Below are 14916 nucleotides of genomic sequence, written 5' to 3'. Positions count from 1 at the left end.
CAGCGGCCACTGCAGCCCCACCAGGACCCGGGGCATGACCATCAGCGCAGCTGGTGTCCTGGCATGGACCATGAGCAGAGCCTACTCCCAGGCACAGTTAGGAAGGCCCCCACTTCCAAAGAAAGGCAAACCCGTGTTTCCCCGGCCTTTGTTGAAGAGCACCTAGACAGGGCCTGAGTCTGTGCTGGCAGGGCCAGCAGTGGCTGGACTGGACAGGAGGGCAGAGCATGCATGTGGGGCCTCTGGGACCTGGGAGCAGCGTGATTGCTGCTGCTTCCTCCCGGGATGGTGGCTGCAGCGGGCAGTGCCCTGCCAAGCTTGCAGGTGTGTTCCACCAGGAGTCCTGGCCCTGGAGGAGGGTGGCCGTGGGCAGAGCAGGCAGTAATGGCTCCTTGCCACCCGCGGCTCACATCTACTCTCTGGGGGCGACACTGAAGGCTGCCCTTGAGTACGTGGCAGAGCCCGAGCTGGAGCCCAGGCTGAGCCCAGACCTGGAGGCGCTGCTGAACCAGATGCAGGCAGAGGACCCCAGAGACCGGCCTGACCTGGAGGTGAGTCCACAGCTGTCCGTTGCTGGTGCCCACAGCTGACCCCCTGCCCAACCTGCCTGATGCTACACACCCAGGCACACACACACGCACAGACCCCAGCAGCCTCTTCAGGGTCTCCCGACCAGAATTCAGTGGCACTGCTTTGTGCTTGAACACGGGCATGACTTCTGTCCTGCAAGTCTGCAGTGAAGCCCTGGCCTCTGTAACCTGGGACACCTTGCCTTTTTACACAAAGGGTGCGTGTGGCGGGCAAGAGGGCAGCCAGGGGACAGGGGCCTCCTCGGAGATACACTGCAGGCGGTCTCAGGAGGCAGCCTCCTCCTGAGAGACCAGCCTCACCTGGGTGGCACATGGTGTCGTAGAGCATCATAGCACTGTGTGAGGAGAAGGTGCAACCCGTATCCTCGTGCCGTCTGGTGCCGGAGCCTCTCAGCCGTCGGGAGGAGGGTGCTCTCCATTGAGTCCTTCGGAGCATTCCAGGGTAAGCACGGGCACCCACAGTACATGCCTGCACATGTGCACACGCATGCATACACGTGCACATGTATGCCGTGTGTAGGCACAAAAATGTGCATCAAATGTGCACACGGTGCACACACACATGCACCCTCCTGGGGAAGTGTGTGTTAAGATGCATGCACACTCACACTTGTTTCATACCAACACCCCTGCAAACACCCACACACCAGTCACCCACGTGTGTGCTCAGGTAGAGCCCCCATGCACCCACAAACACGTCCACCTTTACATGCTCACAGACATGCAGACTCACAGGTGCACACAAGCATGCACATGCATCCACGTGTCCACATCACGTGTGCCAGGTGTGCATACACTGGCATGTACACACTCATCCAGTGACCCAAACAAGTCTTGCATAGCTGAGCATCGGGCTTACACTCGGATGCCACCAAGGCTGGCGCTGCCCACCTCCTCTGCCCATCTCCGAGTGCCCTGTAGAAGGAAAGCCCACAGTCCTGCATGCCCACATCACAGTGGTCTGGAGACACTTGCTCCATGTGCAAGGTCGTTGCTGTGCATCTGGGACACACGTGCTGTGCACACGTGGGACCCTGGTGGAGTCTGGGGAGCCTCCAGGGCCTCAGGAAAGCGGCATGCAGGCCCTCACAGTGGCCGGAGGGTCCTCCCTGCCAACAGTGGCCACCAGCATTGCTCCCACAGCAGGGAAGGTGTAGTTTTGGGGCAGAACGGCCGCCATAGAACTGTGCCACTGAAGTAGGCCACAGCATCCTGAGGAGCGTGGCACAGCCGCCCCAGGATTGAGTCCACGCTTGGCAGGACCACGGTGCCATCGTAACAGAAAAGGAGGAGCTCGTGGAGGGACGTCTGGGCAGCAAGGGCGACCCAGGGAAGCTGCACCTGGCAGGCCGAGGGGCCGCTGGATGACCCCGGAGGTCGCTGGGCCCTGCCTGAGGGGAAGGTGGGAGCACAGGACAGACGCCCCGCCCACCAGGGTGGCCCCACAGTCAAGGCCTCTCTGTGGTGACCACATCCTGCCTCCTGCCAGACGTCAGCGAGAGCAGCTGGAAGGGAAGACCTGCCTCGAGAAGCTCAGGGCCCAGGAGGCCGCCTGGGGACTCCAGTGCTGACCCAGAGGCCCTGCCCGCCCCGGAGGGCCAGCCCCAGCCCACTGCACATGAAGACACAGAGCAGGAGCCCAGCAGGGGCCCCAGACCCCAGCCCACCAAGCCACTGCTGTCAGCCCCCATGAGAAACGGCGAGAAGCCCAGCCGGGAAGGGCTGGCCAGCCTCGTCCTTGATAGCAAGTGCCCCTCCGCGAGCTGGACAAAGACGTCCTCAGGCGGAGCCTGAGGAAGGTACAGACGTTTCCCAGGCTGCTGCCTGAGGGCCCAGAGGCCAGTGCTCTCTGCCTGTCACTGACCAGCTCAAGGAGACAGCTGACCATCTCTGAACTCTCCCCCCCTGATCCCAGGAAGGTCTTTCTGGAGGGGAAAAATGGCCTTCCTAGCTTCAAGGCACAGCCCACAAGTAGACTGTGGCCCGAGCAGGAACCCTCGCTCCAGCCGAAGGGGCACCAGATGCAATGCACAGGGAGCCGCGGTCCTCAGGACAACCAGAGACCCCACTCTCCGGCCAGGGGCCTGCAGGAGAAAGCCCTCCACCCCGTCCCATGGACCCCAGAGATGCAGGCCACGAAGCCCAGACTCCAGGGGACGACGAGGGGATTCCAGAAGGAGCCGGGCAGCCAGAGAGTGCAGCCACAGAGCAGGTTGGTGGGCGAGGTCGGGTGGGGTGGGCACAGCTTGGGCATCCAGCTGCTGTGTTTGAAGGAAGCTGTGAATACGCACGTTGTCCCAGGTGCTCCTCTCAGGCCAGGACCCCTCCCCAGCCTTGAAGGTGGGCGTTCATCTCTGGACGACCAGAAGCAGCCCCCAGCCACCCCAGCCCACATGCCCACCACACTGCACAGCCTGGGCCTTAGTTTTTGCCAGGCTGAAGCTGGCAGCTCCCAGGGCCCCGTGAGCCTGGTGTCCAGCCATGGGTGTCCAGCGCGTGCCCAGAAGCAATGGTGGAGGGCGGGCTGTCTGGGTCTTCAGGGAGCACCAGGCCCCCCGTGGCTGCCGGTCAGGCCCTGCGTGCTGGGCCCACGCTGGACTGCCCGTGGGCACTGGGCATGGGGTCGAGGCCGCCCTCGCCTGTCATCTCGTGGAAGTGCTTCCCATGACCGAGGGCAGAGGCCTTTTCACGGGACGACTCTCCCCACAGAGCCTGTCCCTGCAGGACCTCCTGTGCCAGCTGGATCGGCCCCTCCGGGAGTACGAGCTGTGGGCCCTGTGCCTCGCCTGCCTCCGCACCCTGCAGACCCACACCCAGCACCCAGGTGAAGTCTGGGCTGGGCCCAGGGGCAGCCAGAGAGTGGCTGGGGGAAGAGGGAGTGTCCACTCTGCGAGCTGGGGGGGTGGTGTCCATGCTGTGAGCCTGGGAGGGGGGCAGCAGTGACCAGGATGGGGGCAGTGTCCACACAGTGACCAGGAATGGGATCAGTGTCCATGCTGGGACCAGGATGAGGGGCAGTGTTTCACGTTGTGTGTAGCCTCCCAAGCTGGACCCTGCTGAACTATAGGACAGATGAATGTCCCTGTGCTATCAAAGCTCAGGGGGCCGTGGCAAGCAGTGTCTAGAAAGACAGGGTTGACTCAGTGACCTGCCCGTCATCCAAGCCAAGGGGAGCTCACCTTCCAGGACAGCCTGGGCAGCTGAGCCTCACCCTGTCCAAGATAAGACCAAAAGGGCCGCCTGCAGCTCCCTGGGAACATTGCGGGGGTGTCTGGGGCCCTGAGACCCGGCCTCCTGGCGCAGTGCATGGTATGGGCCGCATCCACTTCTTCTGGCCCCTCCCTTTCCACCCCCAGCTTGAGGAGGCGCTGCAGCAGGTCTGTCCTGAGGCCCTTCTGCTGGGGTCGAGGGGTGCCCTGCCAGGCCTCTGTGGCAGGAAGAAGCTGGGCCATAGCAGGACCATCTCCTGGCATGCCCTGGGTGAGGCTGGGGCCGCCCACCCTGAGCAAGGCCCATGGGCAGCCACTCCTGACCCGCACTCTGTTGCAGCCTGCCTTGCCTGACAATGTCTGCTGGCCGAGACGGGCTGTAACTCCCTCTCCCCGTCCTCTCTCAGCTCCATCACAGGCCTCTGGGCTCTCTACCTCCACTTCAGGGTCTTTGCTCTGACTGTCCCTCTGCCAGGAACGCTCCTCCCCAAGAATGGTTCAGTCCCTCCCCCTTCTAGAAATAGGTCGAATGTGACCTCGCGTGCACACCTGGCCTCCAGCACCCTATCCTCTGAGTGCTTTCTTTTTCTGCAAAGTGCCTGTCAAGTCCTAATGTAATGGTATGATTATTCTTCATAGTCGTGTCTGGAGTTATTAGCAGGAACCCTCAGTCAGAGGGCCGAGCTCTGGTCCCAACAGGCAGTCTGGACGCTCACCATGACTACGCGGGCAGCAGAGGGATGTGGTGGTGAGGCGGAGAAGACATTTCCTCAGCGTGGACAACGGGGAAGGAACAGGGCTGGTGTCCTGCGCCTGTCTTCAGGACTCAGGCAACAGCCCCAGCGCTGTGCAGAGGAGGAGCTAGGGCAGGGCCCGGGAGAGTGTGTGGTCAAGTGGTCTTGGCCGAACTGAGGTCCGCTTGACCCGTATCTCAGGTTGTGTCTATGGGTCCCATGGCACCAGGGAAGTCACTATTGCCTGAGGAACAACTTTTGCTTCTGTCAGGTGATGATCTACCTGCAAAACTTGCTGTTCCTGAAACTTGAGATCAGTTTGGGAAGGAAAAATAATTCAGAGAAAGAGAGAGTTGCAGGGAGAAGGAGAGGGAGGAGAGAGAAGAGATTAGGCACAAATGGAGTTAACTAGACAATAACTAGGTCCTGCTTTAAATCTCCAACTTTAAAGGAGCCCCTGTTACAGAATTTACTTTAAAATACATTAGGATAAGCAATGGCAAATAGCAAACTCAAGTCCCCTCTCGGTGAAGATAAAAAACCCTAGTTCTCAAATTATTTCCAAGACAACTTTTGCAAACACAGTAACCAACACCTGATTTAAAAAAAAAAAAAAAAAAAAAAAAAAAACACACACACACACACATAAATAAAAAGCAGCAGAAACAATAGCACTCAGGAAAATACCCCCAGGAACTCCCATTATTGGAGTTTTCAGACACATGTGTTAAAATAACCATGCTTAACTCTGGCTCAAGGATATAAAAGATAACTGAGAATTTTAGCAAAGAATCCAAAACTTCTAATAATACTATGATTAAGTTCTAGACCACCCCCCCAAATTCTGAAAGAATTCCATGAATAGATTGGATGGTAGATTAGACACAGTCAAAGAGAGTTTGTAAACTAGAAGATAGACCATATGAAAATATCCGGAATAAAGTATAAAAAGAAAATACAGAAAAGAGGACAAAAGACATGAAGGAGAGTATGAGTAGATCTATCACAAATGTAGCTGAAACCCAAATATCAAGGGCTTGTCGGGGGCTTCAGGGGAAGAATAGGGTATAAGAGAAAGTAGCTAAATAATATCTAAAGATAAAACTTTCCAAAATTGATTAAGAACATAAACAATGGATTTCAGAAGTTCTACAAACTTCCAAATGAAAAAAGATGAAAAACAAAATACAATAACAATCAATGAAGTGTAACACAGAAGAGAGAAAAAGGAACATAGAACCAGGGGGAAAAGATCTTAACAAGTGAGAGATTTAATGCAAATATATCAGTAATAAAGTAACTATAAATGAAGTAAATGTTGCAGTTGAAACACAAAAATGGTCACACTGGATTTTATTTACATCTTTATCTCTGTCGCCTTATAGTGTTAACAAAGACACAACTTAAATATAAGGATATAGAAAGGGAGAAATAAGAGAGAGCCCAAAAGTCTTGCCTAATCAAACACTGTTGATTTTAGCCCTTGAATTATTTTCCCAAATACTTTTTAAGGCAAGAAGTATTTGCCCAAATCCACAAAGAAGTGCATTTCCTAAAGGCAAAGGATAATTTCAATAGGAAAATATAAAACGCCTGTGTTTTGCATGGGCAACAACAAATACCTCAGAACAGGCAGACTTAGCAGAAGCCAATTCTCGTCATAGCAAATGGTTTTCACATACCTTCCCAGGTGCGGGCAGTGAACAGGAACATGCCCCAGGAGGAGCATGCTGGCTCACAGCTGCAGACCAGGCATCCCAGCAGGAGCTGCTCACATCGGGATGACTAGGAAACACCCCATGTTTGGAATTCAAGAACACATTTTGGCCCGAGTGACCAGGATATTGTGATATCAACCCCTGTTGTGCTAAGATTGTGCCTCGAGAGAGGAGGGTCTAGGGGGGAGGCCAAAAGTCAGTGGGCCTCACACTCACCTGGAGAATAGGAAAATGACTCTCCCTTAGCCGAAAGCAGAAGGAAAAAAACATGGGGAAGAGCAGAAATAGGCAAAATAAAATGACACATTCTTTGAAAAGATGGACAGTCGACAACCCTCAAAAATCTGATCAAAAGAGAAGAAAGAAAAGAAAAGAAAGGCATGGGGGCCGTGAGCCGGAACTGGACAGGTTCCAGCTGCCCATGACCTCGAGAGGACCAAGCGGGCAGGCAGGTTGGGACCTGGACTCCCGGGGAGAAGGTGGTCGGACAGCTTAATGGTTACGCAACTCAGAATTGAAACACAATTTGAAACATCCCATAAAAAAAGTCATCTCTGTCCAGATGGCCATGGCTTGATCACACTGAAGGAGGACCCAACGGAGTTTCACAGGAACTCTTGAGAGAACAGGAAGAAACACAGCCCCTTATCCATGGGCAGGCATGACCTGTTCTTAGAGCCAACAAGGACAGTAAGAGAAAGACACACCACCGTCCAGTGAAAGCAAAGGCAAGACCACCTCCCCGCAGAAAAAACCCTGGACCAACTCCAGCGGTGTTGGGAAGGATGAAGTCACAAGGGTGCACACCTATTCCAGGAACGCTCAATACCTGTGTGATCATCAGCAGGACAAAGGTGGGCATCACAATCACCTCAACAGGTAGAGAGCACATCTGACCAACTCAACAGCTGTTTGTGGTTTTAAAAAGAACTCTTGGCAAATTGCAGGAGAGGGAAGCTTACTCTGCTACAGGGAGATTTGAAAAAGAAAAATCTCAGCAAAATGACATTTATTGTGAACTAGAACATCGGGAACCACACCACTGCCGTCCCAACACGGCACAGGAGGTGCCGCAGGAGCAGTGAGCGCAGGGATGTGACAAGGACCAGCTGCCAAGAATCGGACCTCCTCACACAGGAAATCAGCGCCACTAGAGGCTGGAACTGACAGGCGTGCTGAGCCGTGGCTGCACGTGAGGTCATCATACAAAAGCCCATTTCATCTCCATAGGCCAGCACTGAGCAGAAAGTCAACTCTACAAAATTGTCATTACAACAACACAAGTTCAAGTATCCGTGATAACAGATGTGCACACGGTCCCTTCACAGAGAACTGCGGGGCATCCTCTGGAGGACGGAGGAGACTCCGAACGGCAAGAGGAACACGTGCTCACAATCAGACCCTCGCAGAGACCTGTGGAAGAGCAGGGCTGCTGTGATCCAGCCAGACATCTAGGGACACAGCACTGACTTTAGAATGTGCACAGAGACCTAAGGGACCAGGAGTAGCCAAGACACGCCTGAAGGGAAAGAGGGCCACGGGCGAGCTTTGCATGTGGACAGCACTGCAGCCCACAAGACAGGCAGTCCTGGGTGCAGTCTGCGTGCTGAGGATGTGGCTTCCTGACCAGTCGGCTGGAGGCGGACTGTCCCTTCTTCACTGGGCTCTGTCCAGCTTCCCAGAGCTGTTTCTCACCAGGAGTGCCATGTGGAGAGCCCAGTCACAGGAGTCAGGGTTCCGCTGGGCTCCTCGGGTGTCCCTGACCCACATGTTGCAAGGAAGAGCTGAGCTGGGACACCTGTCCTTTCCTGACCTCACCTCCATACCGAGGCACTGCGAAGACACATGACCTCCCGGGGGAGGGCCATGGGGACATGGGCCAGGAGCTCGGGCAAGGCTGCATCAGGGCGCATGCTGGGAACGTGAACTTCACATGTGCCTTCGTACCCCAGGCCAGGTCTGGCCCTCAGTTGCACATTTGCCTGCTTGGGAGGAGGAGGAGGAGGAGGTAGCAGGCTGTGTGCCATTCTGTCAGGTGGATGGGACCCCCAGGTGGAGGGACCACAGCAGCCTGCTGCCGGAAGCTGGTGCCCAGGCATCAGGGGCTGGCAAGGTGACAGTCAGGTTCCCGCCAGCAACTGCGAGAAGCGCCACAGCCCTGGGAGGGGGCGGGCTCTACCTACTCTCTGCTGCCCCAGCACCCCTGCAAGGAGGCCAGGACGGACAGTTCGGGTGCACCCAGACATGTACCAAGACCAGGAGCAGCCCATGCAGAGGCCTCCTCCGTGTCTGCTCCCACCTCACACCAGCCACCTTACCACTTCCCTTCCCACCCTGTAAAATGAGCACAAGCCTGATGGCCCTGCAAGAAACAAAAGGGTCAGAATGTATTGTTCATTAAATATTCAGCTTACTAAAAGCACATGGATCTGTCACAAGGGTCAACAGAACTCCAAGTAACAAAACATGTCACAGGAGGACAAGATTTGGGGCAAAGCAGGATGTCCAGGATGAGCTGAGGGAAAGAAGTTCAGAGAGATTTCTGACCTAAAATAACTGTTTATGGATTTTGTGAATGATTGATGGTGGGTTAAAAAAACCACTTTGGTATTTAGCTTCTTGAATACATTGACAGGAGTGACTAACAGTTTTATTTCAGAGCATCAATATTTATCCCACACAAGAAATCACATTCTTTGCAATTATTTATATTTTTTATTTTTATTTTTTTAATTTAGATGTTGACTTGAAAATATGCAAGTGGTTCGACAGCTTGTCAAAACTCTTTCTGGGAAAACTACAGCCAAGGTTTTGAAGTTCCCACCCCACCTGCCTTGTCGAGCTGAGCACCAACTGCACAGCCAAGCACAGGTGTGAGCCCTCGACTGGGGAGGTGGGGGTCAGAAGGACAGGACAAATCCTGATAGCAGCTGAATGTGGCAAGGGCTTGGTGACAACATGGAGCCAGATTTCCAAGCAAGTGTCCAAGGCTGGGTCCCTGGGTGCCTATGGAAGAGGGAGTTCAAGGCAGGCAGGACTTGGCAGAGAGGGCAGGGATGGGGCAGGCCAAGGGAAGGTCTTGGAGGAAGGGATGGAGGGGGACAGAGGACAGAGCAGACAGAGAAGAGTAAAAATCAAGAAGCTAACTGTCGGAAGACCAGAGTGCCACCAAATCACAGCTTGGGCCCAGGGCCAGATAGTGCAGCCCGACCTTCTCTGAAGAAGTCTGACATCCCCCAGAGAGACCTCAGGAGCAAGGTGTGCCAGCTAGGCATGTGAGAGGCACATGGACAGGAAGATCACTCCCAGGGTCTGTTCATGGAGAATACAGAGTCCACTTGGACGGGTTGACTCATCAGCTCTGGGAAGATGGGGCCCGATGGAGGCCTGCTCTGATCTAAGCACCGAACGTTAAGCAAGGACCTATGCTACGACATCGGCGGTACCAGAACACGGGCCCATGCGTGTTGGAGAAGCTTGCTGCAAATGCACATGGGCATGCTCAGTGAGGCCCACCAGACACCCGCTGCATATGCTTCCTGTCACTTCACCGAGCAGTGAAGACAAGACCTTTCGGGGACACCTGCAGCCCTGACAAAGTCCCACCCCCAGGCTGGGAGCCTTCCTTTTGTGGACATACACCCCCAGGTCCCCCTGGGGGAGCACTGGGCAGCAGGGGAGGCAGAGGCGCCCTGCCATGCCCAGGTCTTGACAAAGGAGTGTGGCACCTCCAGACCCTACAGCTGGGGAACCTGAAGCCCAGGGCTCAGCTCTGTTATCCAGACTCAAAGGACGGGCTGCCACTCTGGGGCTGGAGTGGGTCTGCCTGCTGTGTCGCGCCTCCTTCTGAGGCTGGGGCAAGGGCTACTGCAGAGCCTGTGTGGTGCCCAGAAAAAGCAGGGCCATCTGGCAAGGCCACACAACTATGAGATGTCTTTTCTCCAGCCGTGGTTTCCTGCACTCCCCAACCTACCCTGACTGCTGATCCAAGTTCCTGAACACCCCAGGGGGCGCTATGCTGGATTTTTATTCAGTCGACTTGGATTGGCCTTGGGGGTCAGTTCTTCTTGTTCTGTTTTTTGAGATGATGTCTCACTATGCTGTCCAAACTGGCCTCCAACTCCTTGGTTCAAGCAATCCTCCTGTGTCAGCCTCCCGAGTAGCTGGAACTACAGGCACACACCACTGTGCCATTCATAGGAAAGGGTTTTGAACAGGTGAGGCTGTACCCAACCACTCCCGGCAGTTTCTCCAGGGAGCTCCTTACACCTGCCAGGAAGGAGGGGACCTGTGGGAACCTGCCCAAGGACCGACAGTGCCTATCCACACTGCACATTCAGACTTTGCAGGACCTGTCACAAGAAGCACATATTAAGAACCTTCTGTATGCCTGACCAAGTTAGGCTCCGGATTTAGGGCCAGCCTCATAGGCAAGCCCGGCCAGTGTCCTCTCTCCTGAGAGACCTCGGACCCACAGTTCTGCTCTCTAAGGCATGAGGAGATCCCACCAAAATGACCATTCCCGTGGAAAGGTGGGACGCAGGGAGTCTTGGCCCTGGGTAAAGCTCGGGGAGCGGGGAGAGGGGCAGGGGGAGCTGGCCCTTTGCTAGGCTCTCCACCCCACCAGCCCAACACTCACTCTGGTGCGCAGGAAAGCCCAGCACCCCCCCTCCCCACGCGGCCACTGAGGACACTGCGGCAGCCTCGCCCCCCGGGGAGGCGGAGTAGGGAATGGGGCAGAAGTCGCGGGCTACGCGCCCTCGCGCTCTCGCGGTGGGCCAGGCCCTTCCGCCTTCGGTGTGCCGGGCGTGAGCGCGGACCCGCCGGCGGCCGTGGACCGAGTGGCTCCGCCCCCGACAGTCACAGCCGCGCGGGCGGCTCGCCCGCACCCCGTGGAAGTCGTTCTTCCAGGACGCCCGCGGGGCCCCCGGGCCAGCCAAGTGACACGGCCCTCGGCACCGCCCCGGCACCGCCCCAGGCGTCCCCCGCGCCGGTCGACACTGCGGCAGGCGGCGGGCGCGTTGCCATGGCGGCCGGTCGCGCGTAGCTGGTGGTGCCCAGAGCGGCCCAGCGGGCGCAGAGGCTGCGGCCAGCCTCGGAGGGGACCTGCCGGGAGAGGACCCCAGGGGAGCCAGCTGCGCGGCAGGGACCCACGGGGGCGCGCGGACCGGCGAGGGGCGCGGACCTGGCCGCAGCACCAGCCCGCCGCGCAGGCCGGGCGGAGCGCGCAGGATGCAGGCCATGGACCCTGCCGCCGTGAGCCTCTATGAGGAGGACAGCAAGGACCTGGACTTCTACGACTTCGAGCCGCTCCCCACCCTGCCGGAGGACGAGGTGAGCCCTAGACACCGGGGACCCCACCGGCTCTCGCCGGGATCTGCGGAGGAACAGGGGGCTGGGCGGCCCCCGCCCCCGCAGACCTGGCGGAGCAGGTGGTGGCCGCTGGGAGCCCTGTCCTCATGCCCCCAGTTCTGCTGGAATGCCTCATGGGACGGCAGTGGAAGCTGTCACTGCCAAAGTTGGCGCCCAGCGTTGGGTGGGCTTGTTCTTGTAGCTCTTGGGCAGACAAGTGGGGCACCGTCAGCACCCAGACAGTGTAGGGTGCTGTTTACCTTTGCAGTGGGCCAGGCTCAGAAGCTGTAGGTGAAGGGTTAATGCAGGGTGAGCACTGTGCTTCCCCAGGACTGAGCTGTGCTTCCTGCCCGGGACTTGGGAGCCTGAGGCAGACCCCCTCCCCAGGGAGTGCTCTGCCTGTGGTCTCCATCCAAGGGGCAGAGAAGCTGGGCCCCACTTGGCCCCACAGGCCATGCTGGCGTCAGAGGCACTAACTCGGTGCTGTGAACAAGTATGAAAGCAACCCCCAGAGAGTGTGGTCAGGTGTCTGGGACACCCTCTCCTCTCAGAATATGGGGTCTCTGGGGAGAGCCTTCCAACTTGGGCTTCTGGCTCTCTGTTAAGGAATATGGCATTCTGTATCCATTGGGGACAGTGTGATGCTGAAGACCCTCCTTTAGCCCTCCTGGGCAAACTGGCCGTCTGATGAGTGAAAGTTGGCCAGAACCCTCCTGGAGCAGAGGCCCCATGGCTGCAGTCCCCAGAGCCTGGCCCCTCTGCCAGCCCCATACTTCCCAGAGGAGTGAGCTCCTGAGGGAGAAGGAATCCATTGCTGCTGCCTGGCCACCCAGAGGCCGCTTGAGCAGTGCAGGGGGTTGGCACCGCCCCCACCCCCAATGTGGCCTGGATTTGGTGCAATTAAAGGCTGCAGAGAGGAGAGGCCAGGAAATAAATAAACCTTTGGATATCTCCCTGGCTTTGATGGAAAAGAAAAGGTGTCCTCAGCCCCAGCCTTCAGAAACTCCCCCAGAGGATGCACTCCAGTGTCCCCTCAGAAGATTCGCCCTCTGGTCGCCATTGGAAGCAGATCTGAAAACATGGCTCTGCACACCATGTACGTTTGTGCACCAGCTGCTGAGCTTGGGGGGTCTGCTCTGTGTCCAGCACCCGAGGCAGCAGCAGGCACCACAGAAGGCAATGCCAAGTTTGAACACAGGCTTGCAACCTGAGCTTGGTCTGCCCTTCCACCATACCATGTCACCTTCTGTCACAGGAATGTCCCAGCACTCCCTGGACTGGATCAGTCTCGGTGTGCATGGGGTGTGGGTAGTCTCCTCTGTGACTGTGCAGAGACCTGCAGGTGAACTGTGAGGCTACCATTTTAGTGGTGTCCAGTGGGAGGTTCAGGTGGGCCTCTCAGCAGGGGAGGGTGCTGCCTTCTCTCCTGTGAGCAGGAGTGGGGTCCCCTGGGCCCAGTCTTGAGATGTCATATGTCCTGTGTCTGAGAGCAGACCTGGAGTCCAGACTTCATGCCTCTTGCACTGCCTGGCTTGGTTCACAGAAGAGGGTTTTGCTTCCTACCTGTTAGCCTCTGCACCTGTCCTGTAGGGTAAGGAAGAGGGTGATTGTTCACCTGGAGGGCAGTGCCAGTGAGGACACAACAGACCACGTGGGAGCAGTGGAGCCTACAGACAGCCCAGGACGCCTGGGAAGGTCCTTTCACGTCTCGATCCAGGAAGTCCAAATGACTGGCAAACTCAAGAGAAAGTTCATTACGGTCAGGGGGATGCAGAACATGCCCATCCTGAATATCTCCCATGGTCACTAGATGGCGATAACTGAGGTGGACAGTGGTGTGTGTGGGTGGGACCCACAGGCCAGCAGTGCTTGCTCACCGTTGGAAACAGCTTGGCATTCACTTGTGAAACAGAGTCAGCACCCCGCAGCCCAGTCCGCCCCAAGATGCGTGGCACATGGCAGACCATAGTGTGCAAGGAGATGTTGGGCTGGAAACCACCCAGAGTTCTCAGTGAGTGGACGGCAGTATCTGGCTAGGTCCTGGAGCTATCGCCACCCTAGATCCCTGGCCACCTGCAGGCATACCGCAGAGGACCTTAAGTGCACAGTGGAGACCTTCTGCCCAGGCACTGCCCAAGGCCAACCTCTGGGAAGAACTGTCCCTCCCTGAACTCCCATGGATTTCAGCTGCTCTGGACAGGGCATATGGGGTCAGAGGCAGAACAGCATAATCAGACCTGGGCAGCACTGTGGCTACCGGACAGGCAGACACATGCCAAGTGGCTAGGGCTGAGAGTCAGGGTGCAGACCAGGGCAGGCTAGGAGATGATGATGGCTCCCTTGGGTGCCAGGCAGGGCAGTTCCTGTCCCATGCCTCCCCGATGGCAGGAGGGTCTCACCCTTGTCAAACCCAGAAAGCACCTCCCAGAACTTCTTAGGGTGGGGCTGGCTGGGCTCCGGGGCTAGTGGCTGGGCCACACAGGGAGCATCTCCCAGTGTCCCCTCCTGGACTCTGTGTGACATGCTCCTGAACCCAGGAGCCCAGAACAGGGGCAGCCTGAGACCCAGGGAGCTACTTCCAGGAACAGCCTCAGACAGGGGAGGGCATCTTCCTGGGGAGGGCAGGCCAGGGCTCTGTGGCAGAGCTCCCCTGGCCTGGTGGTCAGGCTCCCTGGGGCCTGCCGCCTGCCATGCTCTCAGTGGTGAGTTTGGTTTGGGTTGGAGGTCCTGTTGGAACATACCACATCTCAAAAGTCAGTTGATTGTAAGAAGTGTATTTGAAATGGACACAGTGACCCCTGAGTCCCCTGCACCCCAGGCTCGAAGTTTGTCTGAGCCCCGGGGGAAGGCCCCCTCAATGCACAGAAGCCGAGCTGAATGCTTTGCACAACCAGATAAGTGCCCCACCCTCTGGGACAGGAGATGAGCTGAAGTGCCACCTCTGCCCTGGGGAACAGCCCCTGGGGATGGGGACCCTCCTTCCAGGCATGGGGGTTGGGCTTAGGCCCACACAGTCGCAGGAAAAGGGCTGCTCTTTCCTGCCCAGCAGGGAACAAAATCTGGGTGATCCCCCTCAACCCCCTGGGAAGTTCCTTGCTGGAGAAGGGTGAGCAGGACCCTCTCTCCCACCCCAGGAGCTAGGCCTGCACCCAGCAGAGGGAGCTGCTAGAGGCTGCGAGGTCGGATGGCAGGAGCCAGAAGAGGCTGTAGTGTGAGTCATGATGCCCCAGCCAGTGTGGGCCCTCTGGGCAGGGGTGCCATGCAGGCAGGCCTCCACAGGAGCCCAGGCCAGCTGTGTGCTGACCACAGCACT

General features: G+C 57.1%; 1 protein-coding gene and 1 long non-coding RNA gene across 2 annotated transcripts in view; both read left to right on the top strand.

Annotated features, from left to right (window-relative positions):
• Window positions 1–409: 409 nt before the first annotated feature.
• LOC306659208 lies at window positions 410–2599 on the top strand. Its single transcript, XR_013763240.1, has 3 exons — window positions 410–551; window positions 914–1032; window positions 2080–2599. It is a non-coding gene; the product is annotated as an uncharacterized lncRNA (long non-coding RNA).
• Window positions 2600–11111: 8512 nt separating this feature from the next.
• Window positions 11112–14916, top strand: part of LOC306660470 (kinase non-catalytic C-lobe domain-containing protein 1-like) — a 45651-nt gene continuing 41846 nt past the window's right edge. Inside the window, 1 exon segment of the mRNA XM_079138744.1 lies at window positions 11112–11585. Within this exon segment, the coding sequence (XP_078994870.1) occupies window positions 11484–11585 (102 nt within the window). The 5' untranslated portion in view covers window positions 11112–11483.

The sequence above is a fragment of the Sciurus vulgaris genome, assembly GCF_902686455.1.
Source record: "Sciurus vulgaris genome assembly, chromosome: 4".
NCBI lineage: Eukaryota > Metazoa > Chordata > Mammalia > Rodentia > Sciuridae > Sciurus > Sciurus vulgaris.
The sequence above is the reverse complement of the archived record's forward strand: the minus strand, read 5'-3'. Positions and strand labels throughout refer to the sequence as shown.